Below are 21167 nucleotides of genomic sequence, written 5' to 3'. Positions count from 1 at the left end.
TAAATTTGTACATTATACAAGTTTCAATCAAAAGTAACAAAAACTTTGTTGACATTTTTCAATAAGGTTCAACTAACCAATCACTCAAAAATAACAAAATAAAAACAAAAACAAACTCTTCCAAATCTCCCTTTTCTACGAAGTATAAAAAACCTTCCTTTACCTTCCCCTTTACTCATATTCCCTCTTCCTAACACCAAGACAAAACCCTCTTCCATTCTCTCTCTTTTCTTTCTTTTATATATCACTCCCAAAGTTGTATCCTCCATTAACTCTCATCATTCCTACATCCATTCATCAATTTTGCACATTTAGAACAACCCATAAAAGGTAATCTTTTAAATCTACCAACTCTTCAATTTCATTTTAGTTAACATTCCCATGTTTTCATTCCCTCTTAACTTCTCAAATCAAAATAATTTTATAATGATTTTGTTTTTTTTTTAATACTACTTTTGTCCTAAAAATATGTTTTGATTTCATCAAAATAATTGAATAAAAAGATGAAACATATCTTTAAAATGAAGGAAGTGTGATTTGTTTTTTTACATATGGGAGAAAAGTATTATCTTTAAACCCAAATGTTTGCCTCAAACTTTCTATAAAGATCTCAAGTCTAATTGAGCAAATAGTTGAGGATGTAGGAACATTACTTCTTTCTTTTGTCTTCATATCATATACTCTATCTATCATGTACAATGTTATGTAATTGGGAAAATATAATTATGGATAGCAAACTTATTAGGAGAAAATAATAAATTGTTTTGTCCTTTTAAATTTTCTATATTGCAACAAGTTTTACTATTTTAAATGTAGTCTTGGATTCGATTCTCATTTAACTTTTCTATTTTTTCCCTCGGCGTAGAGGTGTTCATTTTAATTCGGATCATCAGGTCAATTGCGGATCACGTGTTTCGGGTGGGTTAAAACTCAGGTCTTGCGTCAACATTGATTTTTACATTATTTTAAATTCATTTTGTAGTCGAATTCTGTACCGAAGTCGTGTAAATATCGGGTTACGAATCTGTTTTGAACACCTGTACCTTGGCGTAACATCATATCATATATTATACTAAAAAGTTTGAAAATTTTCAAGTGTCAAATCTAAATGGAATTTGCCAATTGGAACTCATTTATTAGTTAAAGAAAAATGACATGGCATTTGATCTTGATCAATATCTCTACCATTAAAGTATATTTGACTAGCATAATGCATTATACTAAAAAGCCTAAAAAATTTGAAGTGTCACAACTAAATAGAATTTGCCAAATGAAACTCATTTATTGGCTAAAGAAAAATGACATATCATTTGATCTTAATAAATATCTCTATCATTGAATTATTTTTGACTAGTATTTTTATTTATAGTTAAATTGAGTGAATTATAATATATAATACACTGAATAATACTCCCTTCGTTTCTTTTTGTTCTTTCCATTTACTTTTTGCACAATTTTCAATGTAAATTTTAAATCTCATTATCTCTTAATACACATAATAAAAAATTATGAAAAATATATAATAAAAAAAGTATATAGTGAGACGAATCTAACGAGATCTCATATGGATATATTTTATCTTTTAAATATATGTCAGAAACATTAATTAAATTTCTCTCCCCATAAGGTGGAATATTGCAAATGGAAAGAGCATTAGAAAATGGAGGGAGTATATTGTTGACAATTTCCAAAATTACATAGTTAATTTATACATGTAACAATCAAAATTGAGAGTTTTTACTACATATTATTGTTGGCTTTAGTTTTTTAATATCATGTGTTTATGTATGTCAATGCTAAAAAACCATACATTGTACGGGTTTCTACACTAATATAATATAAAAAAAAATTTAGAGATTTTGTATAGAGTACATTTTATGGCCTTACTAAAGAAACAAACAACTACTCCTATGCAGAGACAAAGGCCCACAAAAGAAGAGAAAAAATGTATGAAAATCAGACAGAAGATGTTTGTTTTGATCCCAACAACATTCCTGAACAACCTGAATCACCTCCAATTTCTACTGTTAATGGAAATGGTCCTTCAAATCATAATAATGGGTTTTCTTCCCATGATACAAACCCACAAAGTCACATGAATAACCACCATTACCAACAACCTCAAGAATCTGATGCCTCAGTTGAATTTCAAAACCCTAATAATTTGATCAATACAAATTCATCATGGGTTAATCCTACAAATTTGAACCATATGACCCAAAATCAAGATATGGGCTATACCCATTTTGATGAAAATTTGCAACCCACAACAGATCTTCTAACACTTCTTCATCTACCAAGATGTTCATTTGCATCTTCATCTCTTCCACAAACTCAATCTCTTTCTTTTGAGAAGCCATCTTCTTCGCCGCCGCCGGGTTCTGCACTTGGCTTTCTAGGAGAGTTTAACCCGGGTATGATGGTGGATAATCCATCTGAAAATGGATCATCAACCATATTTTATGACCCAACAAATGTAGCTGGTTTATCGTATGACCCTTTGTTTCATCTTAACTTGCCACCTCAACCTTCCCCTTCTTTGAGGGACCTTATGTTTGTTCCTCATGGGTATGGGAATGGAAGAGGAAATGATGGGAATGGAAATGGGAGCGGGAATGGGAATGGAAATTCTTTGTTTGGTGGGTTGGATGAAGGGAATACTATGAATGGAATTGGTGGAATTTATCAAGATAATGGTGATCATCTTATTCATGGTAATGGAGTTTTTGAGTTTAGTAAAGATGATGGTAAAGTGGGTAAATGCCCTAAAAATTTTGTCACTGAAAGACAAAGAAGACAAAATTTTAATGACAAATATCAACTTCTTAGGAGCCTTGTTCCCAATCAAACCAAGGTATATGATTATCATATTCTTACTATTGATCATAACATTGTTTAATTATATGCCATTTTATTAAGATTATGTTTAATTCAATTCATTTTTAATTAGTTTTACCGATTAAAATTGATTTTTATTAATTATTACTGATTTTTAGTTATAATTATAATTGATTTTAATTAAAACTGATTCGTTTACGATTGATTTTAATGATTATAATTGATTTTTATTGATTACTTATTTTTGTAAGGTAAACTTAACAAGGTCTAAGTAATAATATATTATTATGGCGTCTTCTTGCCTTGGAAATCGGAATTGGTATTTAATATGTGGAGTTCCTTCGTTTCATTTTATTTGCTACATTTGATTTTTATGCAATCTAATATGTTATTTTAATCATTTATATATTAAACTTTACACATATAAAAATTTTAAAAAGTTAATATTAAGAAAACACAAAATCTTATTAGAGATGGTCTCTTTGAGAGACCATCTCTAATTAATTTGGCCCATTATATATTATTTAAAATATTATAAGTAGGCATTAAAAATGATTAAGTAGACATTTAAGATATTGAAAGTAGACACTAAAAATACAGTAAGTAGACATTAAACTTTAATTGGTTGGGCCTATGATACGTCTCTCAAGAGACTAGGTGTGAAGAAAATACGCAATTAGACGATTTAAACAAGATTCCATTTGACTATATTTTTTCTTACACATTAGCCGCAACATATAAAATCAGCCCGAACGATATTTCAGAACAGAGGAAGTATTGTTGTTTGATTTTTTTCAAAAAAAGTATTATTCTTTTGTTTGTGAAGACTTTGAAATTAAATTTGATCTATATCATTGTTAAAGAGGTTTTAGTAAATAACAGTGATTTATGAAATCAAATCATCCTTATATGGTAAGATTTGATTGGGTTGAAGTTTTGTGATTTTAATTTAACTTTTTTGATTTTATTTATTTTATTATTATTATTATTCTATTATTTAAAAATCACAATGATTGATTGAATTTTTGTATCATTGTCTCATGGACAATAAAAATTTAAAGTTTATTTCTTAAACAAGAAGTGAAATTAAACCTCTTCTATACCATTGTCTTGTGAAAAACAAATTTAAAAAGTTATTTAAATTGATGAAGGGGGATAGAGCTTCAATAGTGTGGGATGCAATAAACCACATAAATGAGCTAAAAAGAACAGTAGGAGAACTAAAACTCTTAGTTGAGAAAAAAAGGATGTCAAAGGAAAGAATCAAAAGGCACAATACTGATGATCAAGACACCCCTAGTGGTGGTGGGGACCAGCCGGGGAACGGCGCCGATACAGTGGTAAAACCCGACCCGGATGAGGAGTTTAACGGGTCAACAGCTATCCAACTAAGAAGTTCATGGATTCAAAGGAAGTGCAAGGATACAGAAGTAGATGTTAGAATTGTGGATGATGATGTTACTATTAAGCTTGTGCAGCGTAAAAAGATCAATTGTTTGCTTTCTGTGTCAAGAACTCTTGATGATCTTCAGTTGGATTTGCGCCATGTCGCTGGAGGCCATGTTGGGGACTATTACAGCTACCTCTTTAATTCTAAGGTGAACATTTTATAATTATTTTGTATAATCTGATAGAGTATATAATATATCCTGACTTCACGATTCTATCACGCTTTCCTTACATGAAATTAAGCCTTTTGGGTTAGAAATTTCACTTAAAATGAGAGGTGAATGAGATTTAAATAAGTATCCCTTCTGTCATGTTGGCTTCTGATATCATATCAACATTAGTGGAAAAAACTTTGTTTGCTGCGGTTTTTTGGCCATAATATGCTGCGGTTTTGGCCCGCAGCAATATTGATAGCAGCAAATGGCCTATTTTAAATGCTTAGGTTTAAAACCGCAGCAGAAAAAAGCTTATTTGCTGCGGGCATCTTAAAAAACCGCAGCATATAGTGATACACTATATGCTGCGGGCTGCGATTTTTAAGAAGCCCGAAGCAAAAAATAGCCTTTTTTTTCATTTAATACTATTAAATAATCCAATAATGTACAATGTAATAAACAATGATAATCATCAATTAACACTAATAATCACCAATAATCTCTTTGTAAACTCTCGATCGTATGTATAATATAATAATATGTACATATACAAATTAAAGTCCTAATAAATCAAAAGGTGCTTTTAAACTTGACACAATTACTTTTAAACTTACTCTAGTCATAAAAATAATGAATACTTGACTCCAAAAAGAGTGTCACACATCAAAAGCTCTCGGTTTTTGAGATTCAATCCTACATGTTTCATATAGAAAGCAGCTTGCGAAAGTGAATAGTGGATTCGAGTTGAGAATTTTTGTCTTTCGAATAAACATCGACATGGCAAACTATCAATCGGCAAATCCAACGAAACACAAATAAGCATTAAACTCATCCAAAAGCATAATTAATTAACATCCTAGAAGTACATTAGAATACCAACTTAATCCTAAAAATAGAAAAAGAATAATATATTATCAACAATCAATAACCAAGGAAAATCCTCATTATACAGTTAAAATGAAATGGGAAATACCTTTGTAGGGCTCATTACAAGGCTAATGAGAATTTGACCAATTATATTAAAACACAAATTGACATAAGCAACTTTCTAAATTTGCTCCCTGATGTCAGCACTATAGTCTGTAACTTCCATGTAATCTCCTCTTTTCACACATTCTACATAATATTCTAGAAGTACAATCATAAGAGTTGGGAACTTGATCATTCACAAACATCACGTTCAATCTTAAAGCTTTATAACATAAAAATAATGACACAAAAGCAAAAAACCTTTTGAACCTGATTGAAGCTAAAAGAATTGTTCATTAGCTAAAAGATATATTCTTGTATTTTATAAGTAATGTATATAAATCTCATTTCAATCTGAGGTTCTTTAAATCTCTTCAGTTTCTTAGCCGATTTTCGATAAGTAAAAGTCACTATCCTACTTCCAAATTTCTACTTCACACAAATAATAAAGCAAAGTAGGTTTAATACCAGCAAAAATTATCATCACCAAATAAAGATTGATAATTAAATTACATGATTATAATCTTACATGATGTCGTTTACAAGAACAACTACCCATTGAACCATTGATACCTCATACATAAGTAATTATTCACATTCAAATATACAACTACATATATACATAAGTAAATATTCACATTCAATCTACCCTAAAAATCCTAATTAATTAAAATTATTCACATTCAAATATTCAAGTACATACATAAGTAAATTATTCACATTCAAATATAAAATACATACCTTGGTAATGAGATATGATAATTTTGTTTCTACAATAAGATTACGTAACCTACAATGAAAAACAAAATCAAAATTAGTATAAAAAAAGACTAAATCCTTATTAAAACACAATGAAGCTATTCTTGTAGAACTTAAACAAAGATTGAAAATTTTATACCTTGAAAAAGAATAAGACTAGCCCCAATTTCGTGGCTTTTGAAGGAAAAGCAACAATGGTGGGTTGAAAAACTTAAACAAAGATGGAGAAGAAAATTTGTGCAATGTGTGGTTATTGAAGCAACAAATTTCAACAACACAGGAACTTAAAGAACTTAAACAAAGTCGTGGGGTTTGGAAGATGATGAACAAAATGAAGAGAAAACACAGTAGAGTCGTATGATTTGAAAAACTTGAAGAACTTAAAGAAATTTTTCGTGGGTTTTTGAAGAAATTTTCTTAAATTGAAGAGCTTGAAGAAGAAGAAGACAGTCGTCATCGTAGGTCTTTGAAGAAAGTTATTTAAGGGTTTTAAGCAATTGAATGTCAAAACGCGGGTTCTAAATTTTTTGGACTGACTATTTGCTGCGGGCTACCAGATGCCCGCAGCATATAAGCACTTATATGTTGCGGGCTCAATAAAACCACAGCATATAATGCTTATATGCTGCGGGCATCTGGAAGCCCGCAGCATTTGTACTATATATTTTTTTTTTCTTTTTTTTTTGCTATTTAATGCTGCATCTAAGGAAAATCGCAGCAAATGACACGCAGCAAATGAGGTTTTTTCCACTAGTGCAAAGAACCAACTTAACCAACAACTTAGCTTAAGATCGGCCCTGAGATTTGTAAGGCTCGAGACGAAACATTAATAATAGACCCCTAACTACTAAATATACTAAAATGGTCGGCTGCAACTAGGGTCGGTTCTTAGCCCATTTCAGGTAGCCGACAGCTTAGGGCCTCTAGAAATAAGTGCCTCAATATTAAATGGTCTATTTAGGCCTAATTATGAGCAACACTTTTTCAGTGATTTGTTTGTAAAATTTTTTGTGTTTGAAGTAATTTTAAAATATAATGTTACAATATATTATATATTGAATTATTTTTATTGAAGTGGAAAAAATTTATCTTTTAATATAATAAAGGGCCGCATTTTGAAAAACAACGTAAAAATAAACAGCGCCTCCAAAATGTTTTCTCCACCTTGGCCCTAACTATTAACAATTAAAATATTATTTATCTAATATTTTTGAATGGGCCAGAGGCACAAGCCCCTATTGGCCCCTTATAGAGCCAGCTCTGCTTTGTCGAACCTCGAAAATATGTTATAAACTTTGTGATGATAATGATGGGTTTAATTGGTGAATTGGGATAATTAATGTTTTTTATGTTGATTTATTGGCAGATATGTGAAGGATCATCAGTTTATGCAAGTGCGATTGCGAATAAGCTGATTGAAATTGTGGAGAAACAGTATGCTGCTGCTTCTGTTGCTGTTGCACCCACTACTAGTTTTTAGCTGATTAGTGATTAATTAGTGATTAATTAGTGATTAATTAGTGATTATGAACAATTAATATAATTGCGGATACTAACTAACTTTCTTGACATAATTATCTCAGCAACAGATTTAGTTTGGTTTATATTAGCATATACTCACAAATCCAGTTTTAACAGTTTCTTAGCTTTGTAATTTTATGATATTGATGTGCTTTCATTTTCTTCAGCTCTTTCGATTTCCAGCATTTAATTTGAAAAGCATATTAATCTGGCATTTTAAAGTAATATTATCGGTTTATATTTCAATTTAGTTGACAACAATTTTAAGAAATAGAACAGAAAATGTGGGCAAAAAAATAATAATTTACTAACAATTGTTTAAAAAGTTAAATCTCACGAGACTATAAAAAAAATTATAAAATAAGAAAATGAAAACTTTTATCTATATAATTTACTAACAGATTTGAGGTATTGAAATTAATGGTGGCTTTGCTAGTTATTAAGTCAATATTTATGGAGATATTTACTAAAATTATGTTTTTTTCTTTGTTTTTAATTAGGAAAATTAAGTTAAAAAGCTAAAAGCTAATAAAAAAGCTATTCATATTAAGGGTGTTAAGTTTTCTTTTTGCTTGTTGGTTGGTCAAACAACTAAAAAAGTGTTTGAAATGGCTTTTAAGCTAGCTGAAAAGTTGATTTTTAAGACAAAATAAAAACGTTAATGTAGTTAGCTCTTTTCTTGGTTATTGGGTTATTGATCCACTTTTTCTTTAATGAACAACCAACAGTTAATACCTAAATTTATCAAACATCTCCATTAACTTAAAAGCCAACAAAAACTACTAACATTTCTTATTGGTTAAACAAGCCAACTAAAAAATCAAGAGCCAACAACTAATAGTCAATTCCCAAACATACCCACTATCTTCTAGCTTTTGCTTAATAACCAACTTTTACAGGATGAAAATATATTTACTACACACCTTTTTTATGATTGACCAACCAAAAAAGCAAAATGCCTAAAAAAAAATTACAAACACCCCAAAAAGTTAGCATTCACTTCAACTACAAGGGTACAAGCCTGCAACAAGATGGAACGGCAATATTGTTTCACGGCTCAGGCAATATTGTTGCACGCATGGCTCATTTGAGCGTATTTAGAGAACTGATGCAAATACGAATGGTCATCTACAGTTGATGTCCGAATATACAAGATATGTGATGTGCAAAACTCAGACCTTTCACAGTCGAAGCAATTTATACATTATACAGATAACGTCAATCAAAGCATTAGCGTAATGAAACGTTCAACAAATCAAATTGCTCCAGCTGAAGCAAATTGAGGAGCATGCAGTGTTCCTTCTACAAGCCCGACAAAACATTGACATGGATGTCTGTTCTTTGCTCCTTGACTATTACCCCAAAGAACCCTTAATGCCATCAAGGCTCTCTCCATTTGATAACCTGTGTAAGAAAAATTCATATTTAGGAAGACTTAATTTACCGCACAAGTAAGTGTTAGAGTATATAACATATCTTGGTTCCTTGACATGGTATTAGAGGCAGCGTAACAAGAGGTCATGAGTTCGAATCTCAACCACCCCTCATTTAAAGTGGAATATTCAGGGACATATATAAGAAGGGTCTAAGTTGCATCTACACTTCTATCCTAAAGGGCTCTTGTCTGAAGGAACATGTTAGAGTATACAACATATCTTGGACCTCAATGATCAGCTCAAGCTTTTGGTTGAATTCGTTGCTTGACAGTAAGAGAGCATCATCATTAACCTTAAAATGTGATGAAGTACCCAATATATGATGCAAACAGGTGAGATCAAGCTATTGTGCCCAAATCTAGTAATACCTAAGCAAATACCTAATTACACAAATGAGGTGATGTATGTGGCAGTTGAATTGATTGCTTTTCTGTAACAGTATATTCATTCAACACACTCAAAGCCCCATTTCCATATTGAAGTTATACCTTATGACATAAAATGAGCAACAATAGGAAAGTATATGTATCACAGTTACTGCAACAATATAAAGTTCAGCAACAATCGTATGCAGTTTAAATCGTCACATAATATAGCAGTTCAGAAATAAACATATAAATCTTTGACTCCATGAACCAGCAGGGATTTTCCAAGTGCCCTCTTACTATCGTTTCTTGCGTGTAGAACGAATTTTCAACTAGATCTCAAACTATGCAAGAATTATTGAGGACCCTATTTACACTGGAGGCACTGCAAACATATGCATGTTTGTAACGCTCGCGTAAAGGATTTCGTGGTTAATGCGGTAATTTTGTTGTCATTGCGGCCTATATTTCAATTGCGGTTGATTTAAACACCTTAACGGTACAGTCGCGATGCAATGATGCGGTTTTGTTTTTGCTCTATGGTGTCAAAGGATCAGTGTGGGGGGTCTATAAAAGGCTAGCTTACAAGTCACAAGAAAACATGTTTGTCTCTCACTAGGACGTTTCATTTGGGGTTCCGAGTCTCAAATTCACCATTTAATATAGCCTAATTATTCTCGTTCATTAATTTTTAAAATTAGACAATGACTAAAATTGCAGTTTGTGACGTGAAGCTAATTTTGAAGATTTCCAGGTCTGAATACCTTTTACATCCAAAAATGCTGAATTTGAAGGTTTCTAAACTAACAGATTTGCCTAAAAAAAGTTGTACAGTTTCGGGAAAACAATCATCGAAATGATTGCTGGCTTGCTGCTTAAAACGTAACATTTGAGTATCATCGAATAAGCATCAGAGTTGGATCTTCAAATTCAACAGCACTCTTTTAACAGTAATTCATTTAGAATGAAACAGGCTAATAACCAAACCATAAGTATGATCCACCAAAATTGAAACAGCTAGATTTTTAGAGAAAGAAAACAGCTAAGGTGGTGATCAAAGTGTCACGTGATTCACTAATCTCCTTGCGAATCACGAATCAATAAAAGCAAATTATGGTTGATTTTGGGCTATTTTGCGGTCATTTTGAGCGAATCACGAATTAAAAAAGCGAATTATGTTACACTGACAAAGCCTATGAATTGCCACTAAATAGTTCCACTCCCCACCAAACTACCCAACCACTCAGCAGAACAAAACTACCAATTAGTAGCTTTCAGCCTCCCAACCCACTAACTCACCCAAGATCAACTATGATTCCTCCTAAAACCTAACATCCCGATAGGAAAGTGGGTGTTCAATTTGTGAGTTGAAATGCAAGTATAGAATGGATTGTAGTACAAAATATTCACTACCATTTGTATGCCACTAATGCGATTGCGGCTGAAAAAAACTCAGGGCCATCCTTGCAGCGATTTAATGGACCTACAATAGAAAGTGGCTTAGCAAAATCATCCCTTGCAACAAAGCAATGGAACTCATTACTAAAAACAAACGACCATTTCACACCTAACAAAGTTTTCCATGCAACGGCAAGACCTCCTCCTCTCCAGAAAAGGAATACTTGTTTCATACACTCCTAGGGAGAGCAGCTAAGTAGCCAAGGGAGAGTGCAGTTAAGAAGACTGTATTTTGGATCTAAACATCTTGTATTTTCCTCCAGGATTTATCAAGTGTCTAATCTTGGATTGCAATAACTCAACACCTACAGGTGATTCTCCAAATGCTACTACTTATGTTAATCAAACACTGACTAGTGACTACCCATGGCCGTAAACCACGTAATCTGCAATATAATGTGGGCAATACATGCAATGCAGCCTTTCTACCCAATAAAAAAAAGTAAGCCAGAGTAGAAGACTAATCATTAATAGAGGTATTCTAAACAGCCCCGATGACCCGATATTCACCCGACCATATAATCAAACCGATTTGACCCGACTTAAAAACCAATGTGGACACAAGACCCGATTTTGAATCGATCCAAAACACCCGACCCCAAATCGACCCCAAAACCCGAATGAATACCTCTAGTCATTAATTTCATTAACACTAAAATCAAAAAAAAAAAAAATCAAATCCACAACATAGCTTCATTAAAACAATGAAAGTCTCCAGATAAGTATGCAAGGTGACTACCTAAGAGGTGATCATATAAAAGAATAAACTTTTTTGTAGCTTACTCTTGTAACATACTCGAAATTCTAAGTTGTTTATAAGAATCAGATATCACAAGAGGCCATGATAAATGCGCCAATGACAGTTAGCAGGAAATAAATATTTTATTCTCTGAGATCAGTTACCTATACTGACAGAACTTAAATTCTTGACTCCTAATGATGTCTTTTTCACCTTCTTCCAGCTGCAAGGATAACACATAACCACAGGAATTCTAAAAATCAGATCACCAAGCATTTGATTTTCAAAAAGTAAGTAGCATGAAATTACCCTCACCGGATCACTCCCATAAACCAGTTCATAGCACCTTGGCGAGAGACATTTCAGAGCACAATTCTCTTTTGCAATCATCGAAACTTTGCAATCCCAACCCCACATGCCACTGTAACCAGTTTCAAGAGTAGATCATTTTAGCATCAATAAAGAGAACAATAAAATAAGAAATTTTGAATGCAAAGGAAACAAATACAACTCTCCATCCATTTGGCAAACAAAATAATGTTAATCCAAAGTACCTACGGCTTGTTTGATAGTCGGTATTAGATAGTTGGAATGTTCATTGAAAGTTAGTGCAATTTTGGTGGGAAAAAATATCTTTACAAGTTTAGTGGTCATGATTGTTCTAATTCAATCATCTCATTTTCTTCACAAATTCATTCCAATGGATTACCATTTAGAGAGGTGGTATTGGGTGTTAATGAAATATTGTGAATAAAAACTTTTTTATGATCAACTTTTCATTATCATGGGAATGACATAGTACATTTTACAAAAATGTATACTACAGATCATTCTCATTACCACCATTTAATACCAATAAACAAACGGGGCGCTAATGGTTTAGAAAGTTAAACTAAGGAATAATCATGCAAGCATACCTCTCAATGTCAGCATAACACTCATCTTTCTTCATTCTTATTTCAGCATCCTGTCATTTAAAATAGTGAGAAATAAACAAGTAACACTTAAGACTACTAAATCAAGCTCCAATCTTATTGTCTCCAAAATAGAACCATGAACAAAAAACCCAAGTTATCTATCATTCACTGAATCAAATATAAAGAAGCCTTACAGTGATAGTTCGGCCAGATTTCGCATGGACTGCATTTATAAGAGATAAGATATGCAAACAAAGAACAAGCCACAGGAGCAAAGAACCATGACCCTGAAGCTTCCAAGCCATACTCTTTTAGCTTAATCACTAGCTTTATGAAGCACTCACACAGCAACTTTTTCCCAGATCCCTGATTACAATACAATTTGTCAATGAATTGTGGGCATTAGTTCATAAACTTTGTCAGCTAGTTATTATTTTTGAATTAATCTTTTTTTCAGTTTTTTAATCTCTGATTTTTCTGTTTTCTATACAAAGGCTCACATTCTACATTAATAATTAAAAATGAATTATAGTAGTAAATTCAAACCCTAAAGTTAATAAATAAAATTCTTCACTAAGAAGACCAGGCAAATTAATGGGCAAATTACAAACAAAAAGAAGGAAACAGGAAAGGTTTCTAAATTTACCAAGCTATTCAATTCAATAAAAAATTATAAAAGAACCCAGTTGAAGATTCACTGTAACTAGGCAAACCACGGCAAATTTTGATGAAACTAACAAATTAAATTACAACCCACTAAGTCTTGAGTTCCAATAAGAGCATAAATAGATTCAAATGTTGAATTCAAACCTTGGACAGAGAAACAAACAATGAAATTTTCATCAATTACAATAAATTGATTGAAAAACCATGTACTGAAATTGTTAAACGATTGACAGAACGACTTTTGTATATAAATAAATGTAATGGTTTGGGTTGATTTGAATGTACTAACCGCAATCTTTGAATTAGTAAGCCTCCTCGTATGTTAGAAAACTGTAGTGGAGATTGTAAGGACTAAGGAGTTCATCGGCAAAAGGCAACGGAGTAACGAGAATCCTTTCTCCAATATTATCCTTCGATCAGAATTCGAGTCTAATGTTCAAGTAGGCATGGCCACGGTTCGGGTTGGTCCGGTTCCGTTCCGGTTCCATCCGGTTCCGGTTCCATTTGGAACCTGTCGCGAACGGTTCTGGTTCCGGTTCCGGGCGGTTCCAAACGGTTCCTTGGCGGTTCATGAGGCGGTTCCGGCGGTTCCAACTCACGGGACGGGCGGGTCGGACCATCGGTTTCATTTTTATTTTTTCTTTAAATATTTATATAATAAAAAAATACTATAATATTGCGGACATACCTTTGATGATTACTTGATTATTAGCGAAATTCATTGCATGTCAAGTTGTCATCGTTATTGAAATATTTACTAAAAAGAATGAAAAAAATAAATTAATAACAAACGAATCAATGATAATGTCGATAAAGATGATTAATAAAAAAAAGGGAGAAAATGGACTTGAACCTAGTACCCAAAGGAATACTAAGCTGCCTACGTATCACGAAGGAATCAAAGCCCACGTAGTTCTTTGTCATACTTTTTATTTATAGTTGTTGAATGTTGATTTATCGTTGTCGGATTGATCCTATTCGTCTTCGTCATCATCATGTGGTTGGTTAGATGCTTCCGCTGACTCTCCTCCTGACGATGATGCAGATGTATCCATCATCATCCATGGATCATCATCGTCGTCTTGATCATCATCATTCCTTAGTCCTTGTGTTCGAATCTCCGCTTGATCCCAATCTTTCTTGCAAACACATATTTGAATACTCTGTGGAGCAAGACGAGATCTCTTTTCGTCCAAAACTCTTCTACCTGCACTAAAAGCAGACTCCGACGCAATTTTTGACGCGGGAATTGCAAGGATATCCTTTGCAATTCTCGATAAAATGGGAAATTTTACAAATTTTTCTTTCCACCACTCTAAAATATTATAGCTACCTTGGTCTATTTTAAAGTGGTGTTTAAGATAACTAGCTAGTTCTAAATATGAGGTCGAGGAAGAAGATGATCCTACAAAACTATCATCTTGACTCATTATATTAGCTATTACTGAATTATAGTAAGAGGGACGTGCCGAAACGCTAGCACGCCTAGACGTATCGCGTTTTGGGTTATACACACTAGCGTAATAATCATAGAGTTCTGCTAAATATTTTTTACATGTTCCTACATAATTATGTACATCAGTAGGCGGGCGATCTAACGATTGGTAGTAAAATCCTATTACTTTAGTAAGGACCTCAGTTTTAAAACATGGGTCCAAAATGGTTGCGATTCCATAAATATAAGGAAATTTGGTAAAATATGCCTTCCATTTTTCCATCATATCTGCAAGAATCGGCTTCAAATATGGGTTAGTATCATCATGCGTATATTTAAGGAGATGATAAAAAATTGTAACACACTCACTTATTACTAAGTGAACGTTCGGTTCATAAACATATGAAAAAATCTTAGTCGCGTGGTCATACACTTCTAATATGTTATGTACACCTATAGCTAATTCCCAAGTGTCATCAGCTATGTAACTATCTGTGCACTCACTATATAGTTGTGTTATAACTGGACGATAAGCAATCGTCTTTCTTAATAAATCGTTGGTTGAGCCCCAACGTGTAGGAGTATCTAATGACCAATACACTTTTTTAAGTTGATATTGGTCACATAATTGTTTGTATCGTCTCTTTATCTTTCCAATCCTAAGCCACTTTACTATATCCCTAATTGGTTCTAATAAATCGCTTAATTGTTTTATGCCAGCTTGGCAAGATAAGTTAACTATATGCGCACAACAACGTATGTGTAATAAGCTACCCCCAAGGATAAAACTAAATGCAGGTTCGTTATACAAAAGTTCTAGACATTTAATGTTCGCGGTTGCATTATCAGTTGAACAACAAAATATCTTATCTAATAAGTTCCATTCTCTACATATCTCTACTAATCTATATTTTATGTTTTCACCGGTATGTCTTTCTGGCATTGTCTCAAAAGCAATTATTCTTTTTTGAATAATCCAATTTTGATCTATCCAATGTGCTGTTACACACATATAAGATTCTAAATGTGGGGGAGCAGACCAAATGTCAGTTGTTATGCTAACCCTACCATTAAAAGATTTAAACATTTCAACTAATTCATAGCGCATTGATTCATATAATTTAATTGTGCGTCTTTTAAGAGTGCTCCTAGGGATTGCTCTATATTGTGGTTGCATAGTTTTTCTAGCGTAACGCTCGTATGCCCTACTTTCACCTTGGTTAAAAGGCAATTCATCACAAATTACATACCTAGAAAATTCATCAATCATATCATTACAATTATATCTAAAAGGCATACCTGTGCTGGGAATGTCCCACTGTGTCTGTCGGCTTCCAGTTCCATTTGTGGTCCCGCTGCCGCTTGCTGCATGAGTTTTTTTTGTGATTCCATGCTTCTTTGCCAAATGTTTGTTAAAAGATCCCGTACCACCGCCTAATACGTATTCACAAAACACAATAAATAAATTTTTATAAAATCGTACCACCATCATTACGATTATGTATGTATAAAAAACTTAAAAAGTATTTACCTCTGGCGAAACTGTATGAAACTAAGGGCTTTACTCCTTGACTTTCACAAATTTGACAAGTGCATAAGAAAATATCTGGATTCTCGGTAGGTTCTTTTGTGAAATACGACCACACATGTGAAACAGCTCTACCACTAGGAGGTGGCATTGCCGGAAAAGGTTGTCTTACTGGTTCATCTTCATCTAAATAAATAATTTAAAATTATAAAACTATAATTAAATAAATAAATAATTTAAAATTTAATTAATTTGAAGAATAAAATTATAAAACTAACCGATAGTTTGAAAATTGACTCGTTTACCACGAGCTTGTCTTTGTTGTTGTTGTTCTTCATGTGATCTTGTTGATGACTGTCGAGATATATGTTCAATAGGGGTCGTTGGTTCCTCTTCTTGTTGTTCTTCTTCATCAATTTGTATTTCTCTTTCCACTTCTTCTGCATAATTATGTAATTCTGGGTCGTACCCTTCTGGATAATTTGGTTCATAATTATAATTACTAATGGAAGGTGTTGTTGATACCGACGGAGTAGAAGTTGCCTTTCTTTTGGAGGAGCTGGAACCTCCCAATGATTTTGCCACTTTAGTAACTTTTTTTGAGGCTTTTTTCAAAAATGAAGACATGATTGATAATATTGAAATAATAATAGAATTAAGAAATAAATAAATAATTAATAGACTAATTATGTAATTAACTAAATTAAGAAATAATTAAAAAACTAATTATGTAATTAAGAGAATAATTGCGTAATTAAAGAATTAAGTAGAGAGAGTAAGTAGAGAGAGTACGAGAAGAGATGAGTTGTGAATGAAAATGATTGAAACTGATGAGTATTTATAGGGGAAAATGCAACGGCTACATAACGGCTAGTTTTTACGGTTCCGGTTCCATGGAACCGTTGAGCCGGTTCACCCGGACCGGTCCCGGTTCCGGTTCCATGGAACCGTTGGACCGGTTCACCCGGACCGGTTCCGGTTCCAAACCGCGGTTTTTTAGCTCCGGTTCATGAAGTATTTTTCCGGCGGTTTCGCGGTTCGGGGCGGTTCGGAACCTGTCGCAAACGATTCCGGTTCCGGATCCGGTTCCAAGCGGTTCGGCACCAGTTCGGTTCCGGGTAACCCGCCCCGTGGCCATGCCTATGTTCAAGGAATGATGAACTTTTCTTTTAGCTTAATTTTGGAACTATTTGGAGCAATAGTGTCAGGTCAAAATATTTTCAAATAGACATCTTAAAATAATAACTTCGTTTTTTTTCTCCTTAATTGTATTAATTGAGCTATTTAGCTCATATATTAAATGTGTCTTTCGGAGAGACCGTCTCTCACAATAATTTATAAATGTTATTTTGGTAGCGTTTTTATATCTAACTAGATAGATACTCGTGTCATTGCACGGTTTACCTAATTTATATATTTTGTAATAAATTCATACGTACAAAAATTACATGAATTAAAATATAAATAATAACATATTAAAATATTATTATATATAGTTATATATATAAATTAAATATAACAAATGGTTTTCACAAATACATTGTTAAATAGATAAAAAAAATGAACATTTCAATTACATTTAAAAGTTCATATATTAATCATAAATTACTAAATGATGATATAAAATTTAAACATTGTAGCTAAATATTTTGTACTACAATTTTAATTACTTTTATCATTATTTTATTTAAATGAAGTACGAAATTATTACACTATAAATTTTGAAACACTTCTTTGTAGACAACTTTATGAGTTGACGTACAAATATTGTTATCATTGTCACATATTAAGACCTTAAGTCCTTTCCTACTTATAACTCTAATTACTGCAACGTATAGTTGACCATGACTGAATATAAGTTTTGACAGAAATAATCCAACGTATTTCAAAGATTGTCCTTGACTTTTATTGATAGTCATTGCAAAACAAAGAGACAAAGGAAATTGCCTTCTTTGTAGACGAACTGGAAGACACAAAGAATCTAACGGTGAAAGTGTGATGCGTGGAATAAAAACCTTGTCTCCCTTATTACATCCCGACAAAATTGTCGCCTCAATAATGTGAGGACCTAATGATTTACGATTAAACGTGTACCACTGCATAAGCCAGCTGTTTGATCAATGTTTCTTAGCAGCACCACAAGTGATCCAATTTTCTATCTAATCGACTGAAAAAGCATCATTGTAACTACCAATATTGCCATCTTATTTATTGATGTTGTCAGAACTAAGATAAACTTTCTCATCACCTGTCATCATAGAAAGGACAAACTCATTAACTTTTGAGACAATTTCATTAGTAGGCACTAATATAGCTCTCTCTTCCAATATCCAATAAATTATCAAGTAAATTCGGATATGTACTTCGAACAATTGCTTCAATGGGATCTGCTACATCCTTGATTAGAATATCATCTGGAATATCTATAGTAGCTACTCCATCATTAGTTCCTCCAAGTCTTCCATCACCTACCTTGAGGATCCAATCAGAAAACTCTCTTATCTCATCAATGTCACCTAATTGATTTTGTAGCCTCATGTTCTTTGTTAGCCTCAACACTTTACAATATTGCCAAATATAAGAAGAGTCGATGCATGCAAAAACAATATCTTGGCGTGTACCTTTGGGAACCACTGGTAATGTTTGTCGAAAATCACCTCCAAACACGATAACTTTTCCTCCAAATGGCAAATCAGATGGTAATCCCCCTGGCCCAAGTAATGCATCACGCATACTTTTGTCAAGAGCTTTAAAAGAGTATTTGCTCACCATTGGTGCTTCATCCCATATGATTAACTTTGTCCTTTCTAACAATGCAGTTAAATCGCTACGGGTTGAACACCTCTACACATAGAATCCTGAGTTACATTCAATGGTATCTCGAACCTAGAGTGAGCAGTGCTTCCTATCGGGAAGAGAAGTGATGCGTTGTCACTTGAAGCAACAGGAAGCACAATGTCACATTTGAAACGTATGGATGCACATAATGTCCTCCACATGTATGTTTTTCTTGTAACTCCATGTCCATAAAGAAAATACATGCCCCCCTTGCCAATGGAGATAGCTCTCATAATCTCATCATAAATGCCACGTTTCTCATCTATTAAACATTTTAACAATTTTTTATGTTCGACACTCATAGCTTCTCTATCAAATCTAAGCTCATCAGCTATGAGCTTATTGCAACTATCTCTAAACTATGACATCATCGATACATAACTTATTACTGTAGCTGCATAGAAAACACCCATTGGTCTGCAAACTGCTTTTCGCACTAGGTATGGGCACTATGAGTTTAGAGTGAGGCGGTTTGGGTTAACCAATGCCCCTGCAGCATTCATGGACTTAATGAATCGAACATTCCACGACTATCTTGATAAATTTGTAGTGGTTTTCATTGATGATATCTTGGTGTACTCTAAAAGCGAGAAAGATCATGAGGTGCACTTAAGATTGGTATTGACACGATTGAGGGAAAGAAGCTTTTATGGGAAGTTGAGCAAGAGTGAATTCTGGATGGATCAAGTTGTCTTCCTAGGTTATGTAATCTCAAAAGATGGCATAACAGTGGACTCCGAAAAGATAAAGACTATCATTGATTGGCCAGCACCGACTAGTACAACTGAGGTAAGAAGCTTTATGGGTTTGGTAGGTTACTGCCGAAGATATGTTGATGGGTTTTCTAAGATCGCACTACCGATCACCAGTTTTGTTCAAAAGAATACCAAGTTTGTGTGGTCACAAAAAGTGCGAAGAGGCTTTCTTAGAATTAAAGAAGAGGTTGACAACGGCTCCAGTGCTTGTATTGCCCGAGAATGGGAAAGAGTTCACGTATACAGTGATGCATCTTTAGAGGGCTTGTGTTATGTACTCATGCAAAAGGGGAAAGTGATTGCCTACGCATCGAGACAATTGAGGCCAAATGAGAAGAACTATCCAGTGCACGATTTAGAATTAGCCGGAGTCATATTTGCCTTAAAATTTTGGAGGAATTATCTCTACGGCACTACTTGCAAGATCTACACCGATCACAAGAATATGACTTATCTATTTACACAGAAGGAGCTTAACATGAGGCAAAGAAGGTGGCTAGATTTGATAAAAGATTATGAACTCACTTTGGAGTATCATCCCGGAAAGGCAAACCGTGTAGCAGATGCCTTAAGCCAAAAACCGAGAATGGTCATTAATGGACTAATTTCAGTGCCCTACGAGATTTATGTGGAGATGAAGGAGCTAGAATTGATTGTGGTCAAGAAGGGATCATACGACAGTGTTCTCAATGCTATGAGTACAACGCTGAGTCTACATGAGGAGATCCATGAGCTACAACAATATGATGACTTCTTGTCAGAGTTGAAGATTGGTATTGAAAAGGGTGTAGTTAAAGACTTTAGTATTGCTAAATATAGGAGTATTCATCTAGAGCGAAGGTTATGCATGCCCCGAGATCCTGAATTGATAGAGAAAATACTCAAGGAGGCACATTCGTTTATGTATTCTGTCCATCCAGGATGGGATAAGATGCTAGCAGATTTAAAACAATACTTTTGGTGGATGAACATAAAGAAGGATATCGAGAATTTCATAGCTCGATGTCTAGTAAGTCAGCAAGTCAAGATTGACCACCAGCGCACTCCAGGGGAATTGTAACCACTTCCCATGCCTAAGTGGAAGTGGGAATCAGTGAGTATGGACTTTGTTGTTGGATTGCCCCATTCGAGAAGGGGAAATGATTCTATTTGGATGATTGTTCATCGACTCACTAAGACTGGCAGATTTATTCCTGCTAAAGTAACTTGAAAAGTAAAATAATTGGCCGATGCTTATGTGAAAGAAGTACTTAGATTACATGGCATACCAATGATAATAGTTTCAGTTCGAGATCCAAAATTTGTGGCTCGTTTTTGGAATGAGCTACAAAGGGCATTC

General features: G+C 33.6%; 2 protein-coding genes and 1 pseudogene across 3 annotated transcripts; 1 reads left to right on the top strand and 2 right to left on the bottom strand.

The window, feature by feature from the left end:
- The first annotated feature begins 198 nt into the window (after positions 1-198).
- Positions 199-7783, top strand: LOC130809757 (transcription factor bHLH91-like). Its single transcript, XM_057675547.1, has 4 exons — positions 199-330; positions 1917-2854; positions 3990-4436; positions 7537-7783. Exons 2-4 carry the CDS (start codon positions 1946-1948, stop codon positions 7648-7650), a joined length of 1470 nt encoding a protein of 489 aa, XP_057531530.1. The 5' UTR covers positions 199-330; positions 1917-1945; the 3' UTR covers positions 7651-7783.
- A 746-nt stretch (positions 7784-8529) lies between these two features.
- Positions 8530-13696, bottom strand: LOC130809758 (uncharacterized). Of its 2 annotated transcripts, XM_057675549.1 has the most exons (7): positions 13562-13696; positions 12801-12972; positions 12607-12656; positions 12005-12110; positions 11854-11912; positions 10906-10975; positions 8530-9095 (listed from the first exon to the last, which is right to left on the bottom strand). In XM_057675549.1, exons 2-6 carry the CDS (start codon positions 12909-12911, stop codon positions 10945-10947), a joined length of 357 nt encoding a protein of 118 aa, XP_057531532.1. In that variant the 5' UTR covers positions 12912-12972; positions 13562-13696; the 3' UTR covers positions 8530-9095; positions 10906-10944. The 2 variants fall into 2 exon arrangements, with proteins under 2 accessions (XP_057531532.1, XP_057531531.1); XM_057675548.1 differs by lacking the exon at positions 10906-10975.
- Positions 13697-17947: 4251 nt separating this feature from the next.
- LOC130810707 (uncharacterized) lies at positions 17948-19007 on the bottom strand (annotated as a pseudogene).
- Positions 19008-21167: the final 2160 nt, after the last annotated feature.

This window comes from Amaranthus tricolor, chromosome 4 (assembly GCF_026212465.1).
Source record: "Amaranthus tricolor cultivar Red isolate AtriRed21 chromosome 4, ASM2621246v1, whole genome shotgun sequence".
Taxonomy (NCBI): Eukaryota; Viridiplantae; Streptophyta; class Magnoliopsida; order Caryophyllales; family Amaranthaceae; genus Amaranthus; species Amaranthus tricolor.
The sequence above is the reverse complement of the archived record's forward strand: the minus strand, read 5'-3'. Positions and strand labels throughout refer to the sequence as shown.